General features: G+C 40.9%; 1 protein-coding gene across 1 annotated transcript in view; it reads right to left on the bottom strand.

Annotated features, from left to right (window-relative positions):
• The window catches only part of LOC117247522 (IgGFc-binding protein-like), a 77,445-nt gene extending 64,215 nt beyond the window's left edge, over positions 1 to 13,230 (bottom strand). Inside the window, exons 1-21 of the mRNA XM_078163686.1 lie at positions 13,195 to 13,230; positions 12,402 to 12,470; positions 12,260 to 12,280; positions 11,277 to 11,392; positions 10,767 to 11,045; positions 10,565 to 10,660; positions 10,262 to 10,427; positions 9,343 to 9,743; positions 8,671 to 9,247; positions 8,000 to 8,583; positions 7,228 to 7,774; positions 6,545 to 7,143; positions 6,233 to 6,387; positions 5,685 to 6,085; positions 5,311 to 5,507; positions 2,661 to 3,056; positions 2,266 to 2,549; positions 1,817 to 2,094; positions 1,586 to 1,705; positions 410 to 594; positions 130 to 290 (exon numbers count right to left, since the gene is read on the bottom strand). Of these exons, the coding sequence (XP_078019812.1) occupies positions 130 to 290; positions 410 to 594; positions 1,586 to 1,705; positions 1,817 to 2,094; positions 2,266 to 2,549; positions 2,661 to 3,056; positions 5,311 to 5,507; positions 5,685 to 6,085; positions 6,233 to 6,387; positions 6,545 to 7,143; positions 7,228 to 7,774; positions 8,000 to 8,583; positions 8,671 to 9,247; positions 9,343 to 9,743; positions 10,262 to 10,427; positions 10,565 to 10,660; positions 10,767 to 11,045; positions 11,277 to 11,392; positions 12,260 to 12,280; positions 12,402 to 12,447 (5,609 nt within the window). The 5' untranslated portion in view covers positions 12,448 to 12,470; positions 13,195 to 13,230. The remainder of the gene's footprint in view (positions 1 to 129; positions 291 to 409; positions 595 to 1,585; positions 1,706 to 1,816; positions 2,095 to 2,265; positions 2,550 to 2,660; positions 3,057 to 5,310; positions 5,508 to 5,684; positions 6,086 to 6,232; positions 6,388 to 6,544; positions 7,144 to 7,227; positions 7,775 to 7,999; positions 8,584 to 8,670; positions 9,248 to 9,342; positions 9,744 to 10,261; positions 10,428 to 10,564; positions 10,661 to 10,766; positions 11,046 to 11,276; positions 11,393 to 12,259; positions 12,281 to 12,401; positions 12,471 to 13,194) is intronic.
• Between the last annotated feature and the right edge of the window lie 4,015 nt (positions 13,231 to 17,245).

Here is a 17,245-nt window from a genome sequence, read left to right as displayed (position 1 = left end):
TAGCTTGCCTTATTACACCACTATGGACAAATGTCCACAATGAAAAGGACTGATCATTCATATTTAGTTAGCAACGCCTAAGTCAAGGAATCAATCAAATAAAGCATGTAGGGGAGATGGTGTTGTCACCTCTCTACTGGGTTGATGCCCACAGCCATAGAGAGGGCCTGGGTCAGAGGGTATTCACAGCAGAAAGGCAGATCAATGCTCCTCTGGCGGCTGATTAGGCCGTCATGAGGGTCCACGTCGCCCTGGATGGTGTTCTCATAGATGAAATGGGTTCCGTTGCTCTTAAAATTGAAATGACAAATTGGTATAAGTGTGTAGTTGCAACATGTCTTATAGAGAACACTTATATCTAAAATCTTCTTCAGTCTGTGTTGACAACATTAAAGTCTATGGACTCTACCCTGAGAAGTGTCCCACACAGGTGGTCATCATTGTTGAAGTTGAACACCAGTCGTCCGTCTTGGAGAGTCCCATTGCAGGAGTCATCTCGGAGGTGGAGGGCCTCGAAGTGGAAGCCAGCTTCAAACAGCTGGCAGCGCGACACAGACATGGTGCCTGAGCTACTGACACAAGTGATGGATGAGTCTATGAAAGAGAGAGAAATGTAAAAATATTTATTTTGTTTTAGCACAGCTACGCTCATCTCAGCTAATCAATATTTTAAGATTGGTAATGGGTGAAGTGACTACACTACATGTACTTTGAAAGGTGTTGCAGTGACAAGCCTGCAGAAAATAGAGTTGTGAAGTTGGATGTTGTTCAACATAGAAACACAGGACTTAGACAGACATTGTAATGACCACCACACAAATTATTATCTGCCTGCAGGGGATCATGCATTTGGTTGTGTGTGAGAGTGTGTGTATCTGTCTACAGCTTATAGGACAAACTACTGCACCACTCAGCCTAACATATTGTGGGGAGATTTTTGGGGCACACACACACACACACACACACACACACACACACACACACACACACACACACAACAAAACAAGCCCTATCGTCTGTTGCAGTCCGTATTTTGGCTTTCATCATGGCTCAAAAACTGACATCCATGAAAAGGTTTGGTCTCATTTTTAACTGGAGCATCTGCAGATTAAGTCCACACCTGATATGTTATGATCCACTAAAGTTAGGCACAATACGAGATGAGTTAGTCTCCTTCTTTTGTATTTTTGGTGCCAGAAAAAAATTGCCAGGAAAAAAAAAAATAAATAAAAAATAAAAAATAAATAAATAAATAAAAAAGCTAATGTTAGGCTATAAAAACTGAATCAAGCTTAATGTCACCCCCACAGCTCTGCTGTAGAGCTGTGTTCGGTGTGATGATGTGCTGTCGTCATTCCTCATTCTTCATTCCCGTGGCACTATTTTCTACCCGTTTTTTGCAAAAGAACAATGATAACCACAAACCTGAGTGTATCCTATTGTTCTTTCCTCTTGTGTTGGTGTACATTTCACTAACAATGCCGTTGTACTCAGGCAATGTCTACTTCTTATGTTAGACATCAATTATTTGATTTAAAAAAGTGTTCTAAAAAGCAGTGTTTTAAGATAAGAGGAGTTGGCTCACCGTAGCTCTCATTGTTGGGCCGATGGTGGTGCTCATCACAGAAGCAGCCGTACACACCGTCCTTCTGACCACACCACTCATACTCTGTGCAGTCCAGCCGTTCACAGGGGTCTGACTCAGCTATGGAAACAGTGGGGAAGGATTACACGGGTGAAGAAACAAGTCAGACAAATGGCTATCCTAAGGATTTATTTTCTTATTCATTAACTGCTCTGTCCAGTGCAAACATACCACACAACAAGGCAGAGCGCCACTCTGGGATGTTCAACCCCAGCACAGTGCAGGTTCTCTCATAGGCTGAGACTGCAGAACACAGCATGCCATTGGCTGGAGTGTACTGGCAGAGATCATAGACACAGGAGGTGAAAAATGGCTGGGGGTCAGAGTGCAGGTGACAGGCACTGAATGGGCCGCTGCTGTTGGTGATGACACTACAGAGCTCAGAGTATTCTTCCCTAAAGAGACAGTCATTCAATCCATCACCACCGTCTTCATCCGTGGAGCCACATCTGGAAAAGACATAAGATGTTTAACTCTTGAACTGACATTGTTTATTTTGCCACAACATATTTTTATGTAATATGTAATGGTTCTTCATGTTGTCAAAGATTGTCCACTGATGATAGTATTTCAGTTTGTGTGTGGAATACCCCTAACAAATTCTTTTTATAACATCTCACCCTCTTTGGCTTGTTGGTGACTTCCAGCTGTGTCCAAAGTGGTTGTCATTTTGTGCCAGTGTGCCATTGGGCAAGACTTTGTCATCTGCAGGATCACTGTTGAAGTTTCCACACATCCCTCTGACTCTGTTTTGACAGTGTTGGCCCACTCTGACCAGTAGAGTACTCCGGCCGTCAAACTGGACTATAAAGTCAATGGCATTGACAACTATGTAGCTTCCCTGCCTTTCTGCTTGAGCAAAGGTTCCTACTGTGATGGGAAGAGACACCTCACTTCCATTTACCTGGAGGGATGAGGGATTAGAGAGAGGCGGACAAGAGACATTTATTGTTACCTGTGTTTACACCAGTCAGATACAGACAGCTATTCATCTTAAAAGTCATTAAAAGTTTACCTTCACTCTTTTGTTGGGTCCAATCCTGACATGCACACTTGCTAGATGATTTGTGAGGTATATATCCACTGCTGACACAAAAGACACATGGTTGTTTCCACGGTGGTTATTGGTTGCTACTACACGAAACTGTGTTTCATTGGTGCCGTGGCTCACACTCTCGGTAATGATGTAAGAGCATGTGCCCTGGAAATGAGCCAGTGCCCCGTCAAAGGTGATGTAGTGTGGGTCTCCCCACACAGTGCAAGTAGACATTGCATCGTAACAACCCAGCTGGCCATTTTGGATGGTGCACTCTTGTGTAGGAGTGCAAGACTCAACAGAACAGCGCAGGTCATTGGGAGCATAGCACTCACATCGCTGGGAGCAACCTTCTGTCCAGAAGGATTCACCAGCCTGCAACATGAAGAAAAGAGATGCATGAAAAATAATAAAACTTAACATATGCTACAGTGAGACAAAAAGGCTTCTAGGAAGAAAAGGGAATGGAATAATGGGATTGTCATTGTTCTGCGTTCTGCATCACGTTTGTAGTTTTGTGATTTGTTAAGCTTTTACTGTAAAATGTACATAGCTACATGGCTTGGAACTTGTCATTGTATTTAAGAAAGTTGCCACCCAGTCTTGTTAGCTTTTCTTAAGTGTCTTAGAAATTTAGGAAGTCAAAAGAAATCTCTTTGTAGCAGTGGATAGGAGACAAGTAAAACAAAAACTTAAACAAGTGTTTCCTCTTTCCTTGTCTTACTTTTGTTGACTTTTGTCAGTACAGAAAAGCCATAGAGAGCATGCTGTCCTCTACAAAGAAGTCCTGATTGCAGTACACGTAAAACATAAAAGCCCACTAAACATATATAAACAAATTATCAAACAAGAAAATAACATGAAAGTTACAGCATGTATACCAAAATTATACAACAAACAAGACAAAGACATCAGGAATAAGGGACACCAGTTTCAATGCATTTACAGTGCTCTAAGTCATTCAGAAGGGATTTAAATTGATTAAAAGAGATTAGCTTGTCTAATTTTACAAGCTTCTGCAGGTTGTTACATTCGTGCATTGCATAGTATTTAAGAGCATGTTTCCAAGTCTCAACAAGATGATTTTCGGGGACCAAATATTCTTGGGACTTAGTAGTGTGAATTTGATCAGTAGTTTAAAAGACACTTAAGATACCCAGGTAGCTGGCCAAGACATGCTTCGTAAATAAAAACAATGAATGTAGACTGTCACTGAATTTTCCCATATCCCTAAGAGTGTCAGGTATTGAGGTCATAAGCTTGGGTGCCAGGGGTGGGGATAAAGTCAAACGCCTCAAGCAAAGAGAGGCATATTGGATCCATGCCCTTAAGGCCACCAGCTTTCCTGGCCTCAATAAGGATTTTGACCTCTTATCCTTTTTGTAAATGTTTTTTTGTAAATGACAATGTGTAATGGTCCTGACAAGACAGCTTCAACTTATTTAAGATACTATGCAGATGTCATCATTTGCACATCTGCATTGGAGGTTTTGCTTATTTCTTTATCTTTGTGTATATACTTGTATTATTTTCCGTATGGTTTCTATTGTGGATTCTATTCTGTTTACATTATTCTTATTTAGTTAAGATTTGACAGTCTGTGAGAGGGGCTCAATAAGTTTGTTGTCTGATCCCCCCAGAAGTTACAATCTTACAGTCTTCTTGTACTAATTCTTGACTGAGGCCTCCTAGAGGCCTCAAGAAAATTGCACAGACTGAATGATTCACAGCTGAAGTGATTGCAACTATAATTGCTTTGTTTGCTCTCTTGTCTTCATACACCCTGAGGAAGGTGCAAGCCGTCACGCGTTGGTGTTTTTAATGACTCTTGCCCATTAAATAAAGGCTTTTTAATTTTTCCAAACCGACCTGAGTGCCTGGACTTTGATTCTTTATACCCACTGATAACATCTTTGACTTTGTGCCAAATATACGCACACCGCTCTAACCTGGTTATCTAGAAGGACCAGATAGCTCATAGCAACAACCATGAGATCTCCTACCAGTTGGATATGCCAGTAAAACCTCTAACAGAAGGCATCCAGGAGGCATTCTGTTAAGATGCCGAATTACCTAAAATGGCCACTTTCGATGTGAAAGAGCAGCGGCTTTACTCAGAATCTTGTGTAGTACTCAATCAAACTAACATAAGGCAATTAATAGGGAAAACATTACTACATTTAAAAGAATAAAAAAAAAGAAAAATAACAATTGCCCAATGATGGTAACAAGAGAAAATGGCAAAAACTGGTGTCATGGGGGAGTAGATTTAAAAAGGGTTCATTTGTGGTACAGATGTTAAATATTTACAGCATGAGAAGCACAACCTGAGACTACAATCAGCTAGTATTCTGCCACTTATGATTTGTGCTGCTTACTGCAGTTGGGGGATCAAGATACAACATGACGGGTTTCACAGATAGTTCTTCTAGGTTTTTGTCATGTTCTTGTCATTTTATTCATGTGTTAAGGATACTGATGTTGATATAGGAGAGCTGCTTAAATGATCATTGACCAAAGGGAAATGATTGTATGTGGAAAGACTGAACTCTTGGAGACTATCTGATTAATTATTTAGGTATAGTTTTATAAATCTGGTGTTTTATTCATTTACATTTTTAAGACTTACATTGTAGTAGAAGCCGTCATATTGACATCCACAGCTTTCCGTAGGGACGCAGCTTGTTCCACTCCTGAGAAAACCTTCATTGCAGAAACATCCCTCAGAGCAACCCTGCTCACAGGTAGCATCAATGCTGCTGGCACAGGTGTGGGTACAGTCGGTACCACACAACTCATAATGGCTGTTTGCTGGACAGTCAAGTGCTTTATAAGTGAGGAAAGAAATGATGGATGTCAGATGGTTAAAAAATGACTTCAGTTAGTTAACTAACCCTGTACGTAGATGCAGTAGGTCAAGAGACTGTGTCTCAGAAAACATGTTTGATTGTTTCTTAGGCTGTTTGTACAGTAGTTAAACAACACATTGACAGGTTGACTTACTGCAGGTGGTGTTCTGTCTCCAAGGGTAGATTCGAACATTAGCAGACTGACAGGCACTGACGTATGTTTCAATGGCCCTACACAGGAGATCTTGGCCTCGATTTCCTGACACACATACATCAAACACACAGTCATTGAAGTATGGTGTTGGGTCCACCTGCTCATGGCAGAAGCTGAAGGGGCCGTCAGCTGCCTGAATCACGTCACATTGGGCTCTAGCAGGGAGCTCATTGGTGCATCGTGGGCAAGAGGACCCACACCCATCACTGCAGGTGTAGTTGCCTTCCACTTTCCAAGCTGTCCCAAACTCATCTGGAGTGGTGACCGTCGTTCCAGATGGGGTGTGGAACTCATCATTTGGATTTCCATTGAAGTTTCCACAAAGGCCACATGTTTTTCCTCTGCATTGATGACAGTATGTTGAATACATCCAGAGTCAAAAAACGAGTTGCTAGATTGAAGCTACATGTTTTTAAATATTTCTGATATTTATTTTCCAGAATGTAAATTAAAATATTCAAACATAGGCTACAGTTAATGGGAGATACCTGTAACTGGGAGGTACAGTGATAGATACTGTACTTGATCCATCGTATGTTACAGTCAGGCCAAAATCAGCACTGACAAATGTGCGAGATCCACTTGAATAGATGGAAACATTTCCATTCAAGAGAATAGGTAAGTTGTTGGTTACTCCATTCACCTTTAGAAAAATAAAATTGAAAGAATAATCATAGAATAGTATTTGTGTTGAAACTATCTGGTGCTTTTCAATATAATAGCTTCCAAATCCAGTGTAGACTGTCGAGCGAGATGAATGATTTGACAAAGTCTTTGGTAGTTATGAATCTGTAACTCACCTGTACCACACCATGGCTTTCCCTGGACATATGCACTTGATAGCCCCACACATTTACAAAAACTTCAGCTGTGATTGAAACTGGCAGCCCTCTCCACGGCTCATTCTTTGCTTCCACTGAAAATTGATGGGGTCCATCAGTGGCATTACAAAGGGTCGCCAGAGTATAGCGGCAGGTTCCTTGGAAGTCATAGACCTTGCCGTCAAAGGTGACGTAGTGAGGGTCTCCAGAGGCAGAGCAGGTGCCATGAGGGTTGGGATGGCAGCCAAGCTCACCATCCACCACACGGCAGGAGTCCTGGGGACCACAGGAGTTGGGGATACAGTGGACTACCCCAGTAGTGCCATCACAGGTACACAAGCTCTGACACTCCTCGCCATCCCGGAACTGTTCTCCACCTTGCCGATAGCGTCCCTGGTGATAGCATCCGCACGCTGTTGGCAGTACGCACTGGTTGCCATTGAGGACAAAACCGTCATTACACTGGCAACCCTCCTGGCACACAGTGTTACAGGCAAAAGGGAAAGAGAGGCTGGGGCAGGTGGAGGGACAAGATGCTCCACAGACTTCATAATGGCTGTTTGGAGGGCAGTTTTGCTCTAGAGAAAAACAAAGGTATTCATTCAACACAAGCATTAATATTATATCAAGGCCACTTACAACAAAGGGGACATAGTGCTTACCACAACCAGTTGCATTCCTCCAGTGTCCAAGGGCTACACCGCTCTGTTGACACATTAGTGCATAATCTCGTAGGACCTCACATAGTGTTGATTCTGGATCTCTTGAGGCCCCAGTGATCTCCACACATGCATCCACATGCTGACGTGGGTCCACTGTGGCCCAACACTGGGCAAATGGCCCATGCGGTGAGCCAATAATGCCACAGTACCCACTAGAATTTGTTCTAGGGTTATGATTTACATTTTCCACACAGTGTGCAGCAAGGGAGCCATCTCGCCAACTGTCCCCAAAGTCCTGAGAGCTGTTGACCAGAATGCCATTGGGTGTGCGGAAGTCATCATGTGGGTGACCATTGTAATTGCCACAGAGTCCACCCAGTGAACCACTGTAGGTAACCGGTGCAGTGATACGCACAAAGTGAGGCCAGACTGTCTGCACCGTTACACCAAAGGAGGTGCGAAGGATGATACTGTGAACGCTGCTGTGGTAGATTTGGATTCGGTTAGACGCTGAGCTGAATGGAAGTCTGATTCGCTGACCGTCAACCTAAAGGGCCATTTAAACAACCAGTGTTAGATTTGATAGATTGACAAGGTTCTTCAGTTTTAATCAAAACACTTCTTTTTGGAGAAAGTGTTTACTTTTATGTGTTGTTCAACAACATGCAAGACAGATATATGTATGTATACATATATATATATATATATATATTTTATAAAACTTTCCTCTTGTGCCACAACTCATTTATCTTGAAATATATCTGTGACTTACCTGAACATTGCTGCTATCTGTCATTTCAATGGAGATTTGTGTTCCCTCTGCCTCAAACTTTAGTACCCTGGAAAATCCCTGTTGGCCTCTGGGCACTTTTTCTGCTGTCACCACAAAATGTGGGTGACTAGACAGTCCCATTACTTTGGCCAGGGTCAATCGACACGCTCCAGGATACTGGTATGTCAGTCCATCAAATGTTTGATATGACCCTGGGCCTCTTATCCAGCATGTTCCATAGTTGTTAGGACTGCATCCTCTTTCACCTTCCTCCACCCTGCAAGACTCAAGTGGGCCACAAGCATGGGAACGGCAGGTCATGGAGCCAAAACTGCAGCTACAACGCCTCCCACAGTCTTCATCTAGTATTACAGTTTCTCCAGAGCGGTAGTAGCGACCCTCAAAGTTGCAGCCACACTCAGAATGAGGAACGCAGACCCCACCACTGAGAATGTAGCCTGAATTGCAGATGCAGCTCTCCTGGGCAGGGAGAGGACAGTTGTGGGTAGAATTGGGATTGACGCAGGTAGCTGGACATCCTGTGCCTTGGGACTCAAAGTGACTGTTGGCTGGGCAGGGGATTTCTAGACAAAACAACATTGATCTTTACGTAATGGACATTTTACCCAATAGAATTATTTGAAATAATGTTGATTGATGGACAGACATACCACAGAAGCCTTCTCTCCTCCAGCTTGGCAGCTGTATACCGTTCTGTTGACACTGACTTGCATATGCACTTAGTGCTTGGCACAGAATGGGTTGGTACCCTCCTCCCACACACAGATCAAACACACAACTCTCCACAAAGGCTTGTGGGGGAAGTCGTTGATTGCAACCAGCAAAAGGTCCAGAAGTGCTCTGGAGAATACCGCAGTGGGCATTGTTGCTGTATAAAGCTGTCTGAGCCTCGCTGCAGGCAGCACATTGCAGACCTGCGCATCGGACCCCACAACCGTGCTCATCATCTCCTGGTGCTCGCCAACTGTTGGCAAAAACCACATCAGAGCTCACAAGCTCACCTTGGCGGGTTCGAAAGTCATCCCCAGGATGATTGTTGAAGTTTCCACACAGGCCGCATGTTGCATTCTGGTAAGTGTAGGGCACATTGATTTTGACAAGGTGGTTGACGTCATAAGACACCTCCAAGCCAAAGACAGTACTGACGACCACAGAGAAACCTGACTCATAAATTTGGACCTTGCCATTGCTAAGGGAGATTGGAGTGGCTGCAAAGTTTCCATTAACCTGTAAACATAACAGTAAGCAAAGACATAGTTGTAAAAATATGAACTAAATACAAAAATATTACAGTAATCGGTTACTCAGTTCTTTTTACTAACCTTGGCCTGACCACGACGTCCCTTGACAATCTCGATGGTTTCATTATAGACAAACACTTTGACCAGTCGTGTCCAGGAAACATGAGTGCTGCCCCGATGCTCGTTTTTGCCCTCTACTCTATAGTAAGGCAACCCATGACCACATTGTTCTGAGAGAACATAGGTGCAGGTGCCCTGGAAGTGAAACACTCTGTTATCGAAGGTATAGTAATGTGGATCACCACTTATTCTGCAGGTGCCTCTCTGCACTGTCTGGCAGGAGAACTGAAAGGCAGCTGGTCGGCAGACTTGGGAAAAGGTGCAGGGTTCGCTGTGACACTGCACACCTGTTGAGGTGCAGGTGCACTTCTGTGCACAGGTATTGTCGCTCCAGAATGAGTCACCCAACTGCAAGGGTTCACCTTTTAAGAAATTAAAAAGAAAGGTTACTTGAGTGGCTTTGACTTCAACATGTACACTGTATTACCAGTTTTTGGGGGACATTTTTCCTTTGTTTTTATAGCAAACACTAGAGTGAGGAAAAGAAATGGAGGGGATGGAGAGGAGAATGACATGCAAGAAAGGTCCTTAGCCACCTTGATTCAGGCATGCAGCATTGTCATGGTCAGTGTCTTGACCTTATACAACCCTGAAATGTCCTAAACATTTGACTCTTGAGAAGTGCTTTGGCATGCCAATGCAAATCACAAATTTATAAAATTAAATATATGAAAAAAAATTAACTTGCAATAGATAAACATGTTACCATTTTCTCTTGTATTAGCTGTTCAGTGCACAATATACTGTGTGCAGCATGTAAAACATTATTCAATAGGTCACCAAAGAGCACAGCACTATTGTCAGACCCTCCAGTATCTGTCAAATATGGACATCACTGTAAAGAGTACCGATGGTGACCACCTTCTGGTTCTGGTTTTACCATTGAAAGTGCAGCCTCTTGATCCTTGGTCTAACCGGTAAGCCCAGCGACCAGGCACGTTGACATTGCTGCTCCGGCGGAAATTTGAGTAAGTGCCTGTTGCACTGCTGGAGAATGATCCAGGGATGGAGAGATGGTGAGTGGAGTGAATTGTGTCATATCCAGCCTGAAAATACATGCCACATAGATTAAATAATTTTTTACATGTTTTGTATTTGTACATTGCCATAACTGCATTTAGATTTAATAAGGCATGGCAACTTAAAAATATGTTCTGTAATACACCGTTTTAATGGTTCTAACCTGTACATTGCGACTTGTTGAAGCTATTATCCCGTAGTTCATCAGCACAAATGAGTAAGGGCCACCAGAAATCAAGACTGCTTGGACTGTTGTTCGCTGAAAGAAAAGTTAGTTGTGGATTTTATAGTAAGCCTAGTAGTTGGTAAAATACACATATACCGTACATCATAGGTATTACCCTGTTAAGAACAAAATTACTTACTGTTCCAGTGGTTGGATAGTAGGCCACCTCATACCATGTCGCAACAAAGACCCAGTTGGCATTGAAGTTCAGTCCTGGGAAGTACCTATTGATGTCCCGTGTAGCTTGTTGGAGGATACTGCCGCTGGTGTATTGGTTGTAGTAGATCTGACCATTTCTTCTGTTGTCTAAATCTGTCCAGAAAGGAGCGATTATGTCTCTGGATCCATGCAATGGAAACCTTCGAGGTATGTAACTACTGTATGGCGAATTAAAGGTCAAGTGTCCATTGTGATTTACCTGTAAACAAACCAGTTCTTAAGAATTAGTAGACAGTCACGTTATCAAGGATCAACATATTTGCTACAGTATTTTAGAACCATATTAGCAATATAACAATATGTTGACTACAAATAATTATAGTATTTCTTTCTACATTTACAACACAGTTTTTGTGTAGCAGATGATATTCTAAACCTGTTGTCAAAAAGTGTATATATTTCATAGTTTGCTAAAATAATTTATACGTACATAAATCTGATTATACTGCCGGCCGAAATACGCAAAAGGTCGTTGCAGGAGGATTCGAGGAGAACTTCCATCATCTGATCGTGAGCTTAATGTTCCAGTAATTTGGTACAGGCCTCCTAGAAAGAACAAAAGACGTAACATTTTTAAGTGAAAACAGAATGCCCATCCATATTGACCTTATTGGGAAATGCCATAATGGCAAATGTTGCATGTTTTTGGTATTTGTAGGTCACCACACCTAACCAATAATATCCATGTTTGATCTTATGTACAAAAATGTGCCTTTTGTGTTATTTGTTTTTTATGGACTCGTGTTATTTGTGTTTTATGGTCGTGAAAAAAGAAGCTCTAATTTAAAAAGCAATTTAACACCAACTTATGATCTTGTTTTGACTACTTGACTACTTTGTACTTAATAGTGTGTCAGTAAACTATGACATCACTGTTGGCATAGTTACAGGTGCAGCAGAGTGCACTTTGTACCACATCTCAGGTGCAACCAGAGGGGGGCAGTAAAACACTGCTCTTCAGTTTGATATGTAACTTGTTAAGTGTAGCAGTCAAAGCAAACCATAGCCTCTGGTGTCACAGTGTGGTACTCACCCAACCTCCACACCCTTAGGTTTTCTTGTGTCATATGAACGAAACACTTGGACAGGATGTAAATTGTGTACTAATAGAACAGACCTCATGTATGATACTTTAGTTTGTCTGTTGTTAGATTATACTCATTATACCTGGTTATTTTCCACATTTGCTTATTGTATGTGAGTCTTCATGTGAACTAAATATATTTCTAAACATTATGGGACAACTAAATGGAAATTTGGCTTGACAAAGCTGCAACTAACATTTTTTGTTCACAGTTACTCATGGGTTTAATCCTGAAATAATAACCACTTTGAGCTATGATTTTGGCATGATTGTATGTCTAGCCTGTTTAGAGTATGAACAAATGACAGGATATTCAAGCTTTAACTTACCTGTCTGAGGAGTCACGGTACCTATGAAATCAAACGCATAAAGATAATTTGATGAAAATCAAAGTCTGCTAACATCAATAAACAAAAGTCAGTTGGTGACTTAAAGTGAATTTGATTGAATATGATTTAATTAAATACTTACTTATCAACCCCAAAAGCAGCACAGGCAGTATGAGTTGACTTGCCATTCTCAAAAGCTCATAATTCAAACCTGCTGAACAGATATAATGAATTAATTCCAAAAGGAAAAAAAGACAAACAGCAACATCAATAAATACAACAGAAACACTAGAAAGCACTCAGAGACTACATACCCCACTAAGAATGAAATTTTGTTATATGGTTTTAGGAACAAAAAATCTGAAATTTAAATTCATATTGATCCAGAAATACAATAAAATGTAAATTACACATTTTATTTACAAGCACATAATGTTTTTTATTCATATACTTTAGGTGCAATAATTTCTAAGAAAATGTCACAAATGTAAAAAAGAAAAAAAAGCCAAACCTTGCAGTATTGAGAAATTATCGATTTGCACCCAGATCCAGACATGCACAGAAAAACAAATCACTTGTTCTTTGGCTCAGCCAAATTGGCTATGATTTTTCCTTAATATGTTAATATATTACATGACTTATATCCCAAAAGCTGGCAAGCAAACACAACGGTAAACATCAAATATGTGTCTGAGGTAATGATGGTGATTGAACTATCATTCTGACAGTGTCAGATGAAGATGTCTGTGAAATTGAAACATGGCATCATAAAATTTAATTAATGTTTGCAGTTGTCTCCAATAAAATTAAAATTCTCAATTAAGTTTTTTTTCCATAGTTCACTCAGATATCAGCACAATTTTTGCAAGAAATGCCATCATTATTTAGCAAGCAGTTTGAAAATAATGTCATATTTATATAAAATAAATAATTACCTGTTTATATGCACTTCTTTTGTTCTTACACCTCTCATCTATGTGAGATTGCAGCGCTGCAACAAGGCTTTATACTGCAAAAGTTGGCACAGTCCCATAAGTCTGTTGTTTGACCAGTTACAGGTGTATCGGATGGATCAAATCTTATTGCTTCCTCATAACAAGTAAACCAAACACGCCTTTGTGTATTAAGATGACTATCAGACTGTGTAAAGCAGAAACAAAAAGTAGATGTACTAAGTAAGTACCAAAAGGCTTTAGTACTTAGAGCATGTTTTTAGAAAGCCATTTAAGTGTCCTGAAGGTGTATTCATGAGAATGTCTCAAAACAATATTGGTCACCACTGTAGCAAAACAAACTAACCTACTACTTCGACAAAAACAGGTCAAAATCCCTAACCCTGAGGAACACTATGGGGTAATAAATTAAGTTCTGTTTTCAGTCCCTTTGCAGGAGATCTCAGAAACTGCTCAAAAGGTTAGTTTGCCTATGTAACAAAAGAAGATACTTTGCCACATATCTTTCGTGAGAGCTAGTTAGATTTTGTTTTATTTACCCATGTTTTGAGATACTTATCTCTTAGATTTCTGCCTTCACCCCTGTACAATGCGGGTCAATGGAATTTCTTTTGTGACATTCCCAGCATCAACAGATTTGTTCTAAAAATGATGCTTTCCAGAGGCAATAACCCTGTTAATCTGGATAAACTGCAGAACATGAACAGTTATCATGGGCTGTATTTATTTAGTGGTAACATTTGCACTCAACCTCACTTTCTTTTAATGGTGAGGGCTATCTTTTCCCAACTTTGGTTGTAGTTATCTAAACCTAACCATACGGCCATCCCACTTTCAGCAATGTTGTCAACTCATCCATCTCCTGAGTGAGAGCATATGGGTCGGTTGGTCAGTGTTTACTAATTGAAGTAACACTCATGGTCCCGCAGAATGAGTGACCTCACATGGTGCGCTCATAAATTCAGTCTGACGCTCTACGCTGAAATGAGAGCACTGTTGGTCAAAGAAACAGAGCGTTATATTTCTACATGGATTAACAAACGGTTAAGTTAATCACACATTCACTCTGTTCAGCTCCTGCTGCTCTGTCTCCCCAGACAGTGCCTAGAGTGCACTCTGCCACTCAAAGAGTGCGGTGCTCTGGATAACTGAACGGTACATTCTGACAGTGCTCCAAATTTATGAACGGTCCAGTTTGTGCCAGAGTGCACTCCGACACTTGGAATAAGTATTTCTTAATGCACCACTCGCATCATCTTCCTCCATTGTCTAAAACAAACCAACACAACTTGCTAGCTAGCACGAGCTAATGTCTGTGTAGAATTGTTTTGCCTTCAGGTAAGCCCAGCCCGCCAAAAACCATCATACTGTTTACTAAAAAGGTCTGTTTAATCAGCACTGCTTAGTTTTACTGTTTGATCTCAGTTTTTTTCAGCCTCAGGTTTTACAATACAGGAAACAGTATTGCACCCACTCCATACTTCCAACTTCTCTTATTACAGCCAAACAGTGCACTAAAATACGTTTCTGATGACATTTTGGTAAAGGTTCTCAGTCATTCAGGTCATGGTAATCCTAAGTGCTATATCAGCACTAGACTTGCTTGAGTTTGTTTGCGACGTTTCACCTCTCATCCAAGAGGCTTCTTCAGTTCTAATGGTTCAAAGACTCTGTGAGGTTTCACACCCATAGAGTTTAAAGCCTGTGCCTCCACACCACTCTGTTAGAAGCCTCTTGGATGAGAGGTGAAACATGTTCAAAAAACTCAAGCAAGTCCAGCTGCCTACGATATAGCACTTAGGATTGCTAATGGCAATGCCTGTTTCATCAGCACTGCCGAGTTTTACAGTTTGATCAGAGTTTGGTCTGAGTTTGAGAGAGAGAGAGAAAAAAAGTGGTGCGCCTCTCCCTCTATCCACTGTTATACTTTTTGTGTCTGTGGTGGGGGACATTTGGAAATTTAGAGTAACCATCTGTAGTTTTAGTATCATCTGGCAGATCTGAGCTGGGAGACGAGCAGGAAGAACAGGGTGCTGTTAACATGGAGGCAGGTTTACCACAGAACATTTACACATACTACCCACATTGTTACGATACAAAGCTGGTTTAAAATCAGCAAAATGTTCCTGTAACCATGGGGGGAGCAGATCTTTGGAAATGGTAATAGGGTGTTTTGGAAGTTACTGACAAACTCGTTATAGGTTTAAAGACTCTGTTTCAATGCCCTGTTGTTATGTTTCAGTTTTGTTTATGTTTATGTTGAAGTTGAAGCGTTGTTGGCCTACTCGTTTTCAGAACACGCACATCAGTCATACAGTGACTGAGTAAAAACTGGCGGAGAAGCTGTTCATCTGAGAATCTTTTAAGTTATTGTGAAAATGTAAGTGTAGTGTTGTGAAGTATAACTTATCAGGGTATGTTCTGTTCTTCTTTCTATTTAGCCTATACATTAATTATACAAACGTGAATTGAATGTGAGTATGGTCAGTTTAGTTATTCACTTTTATAAATAGGCAAGGCAAAACAAGATAATGTATATAGTGCAATTAATGAGCTGAGGCTATTTAAAACACAACATTACATGAAGTGCATCAAAAACTTGAAAGGAACTAGATATGGATGTCACCAAAAATTGAAAGGGCATCCCTCAAAGTGATTAATTTAAAGACTTACAGATAAATGTATATAGGATAGATTGTTAAAATCGTTTACGTAATTGGAGTGTTCTCCACAGAAGAATTTAATTTAAAAGAGACTGAAATACATTATGTGTATATTTGTCAGTGGAACAGATTTCATGAAATTTAGAGTTACAGTCGCACCCAAGCAAGGACAATTAGTTTCCTGGCATTACTTATGAAAATATCTGAAGTGGGCGTGTATCAGTATGTCACGCTAAAAGATGAAGCCGTGGCTTACTGGCCAAACCACACAATACAAAGAATGTGTAAAATGCTGAGGTTCATCAAGGCTCTTGAACAATGTGCCAGCTGTCTGAAATGGCATGCCAGATGAAGGAGTTGGGCCCTGGCATGAAAATATGCAAGACTTGTCTCTTATCTTTGCTTACCCCATGTGGGAGTTTGTTGGCTGAATGGAGATCAGATAAACATATATTGTGAACACACCCCAATAATGACTTGATCAGGTAAAGTATCATCATAGCTTAGTGTTGCATTTAGGATGCATCTTTATTTTACAGTTAAATTCGTGAAAGACAATGAACAGCAGTTCTTTATCCATGTTGCATCATTTATTGAAAGCGTTAATTTCAACATGGACAATCGATGAAGAGAGTGATATGAGATGTGAAACAACAGTCTCATGATAAGTAAGGACATGCCACAGTCAAAGACTAGATTGATGGATAAGGAAGCAGTGAGTTTAAGGCTGGTAAGCTTTTCTACATGATGTTGTGGGCTGATTATGTGCCCAGATTCAAAGCTGGGTGTTGATTTGTTAATGTACCACATTTACTGTAGAGGCTGGTAAAACCAGTGTGGGTAGTGATCCCGAGTATTCCTGTAACCTTAGCAGTAAATATTTTTTTAAGCAATTTCCTGCTTGCAAAACTGAAACCGTTGCTATTAGGGGTGTAACAGTGCACGTAATTGTATAAAACATTCAGAGTTTTGGATTTGTACGCATTAAAAAAAACAAAAACGAACAATATGTTGAACTAATCCTTCTACATTTGGAAAATGAAATAAACAGGTTAAAGTCTGTGAAGCATGATGTTCTCAGTCTCACTAGGCTCAACAAGGCAGCAGCATACTGTCTGCCCCTCCCACCCGCAAACCAAAACATTCCACGCCAGTGAGATGTGCTGGGAGACACGCTATACCAAGCTACATCTTTACAAGATGGTTAGCAAAGCCATTACCAGTCCAGAAATTGAAGATCCTCCAATAACTTACAGGTCTGGTGCCACTTCGCTTTTGCTGTGAATTGTAAGAACGATGGTGGGAATACCTCAAACATGTCAACTCATCTACGCCAATATCAGCCGAGTGTGTCGGCGGAACTAGATGAA

The sequence above is a fragment of the Epinephelus lanceolatus genome, chromosome 21 (assembly GCF_041903045.1).
Source record: "Epinephelus lanceolatus isolate andai-2023 chromosome 21, ASM4190304v1, whole genome shotgun sequence".
Taxonomy (NCBI): domain Eukaryota; kingdom Metazoa; phylum Chordata; class Actinopteri; order Perciformes; family Serranidae; genus Epinephelus; species Epinephelus lanceolatus.
This window is presented reverse-complemented; position numbering and strand designations above follow the sequence as displayed.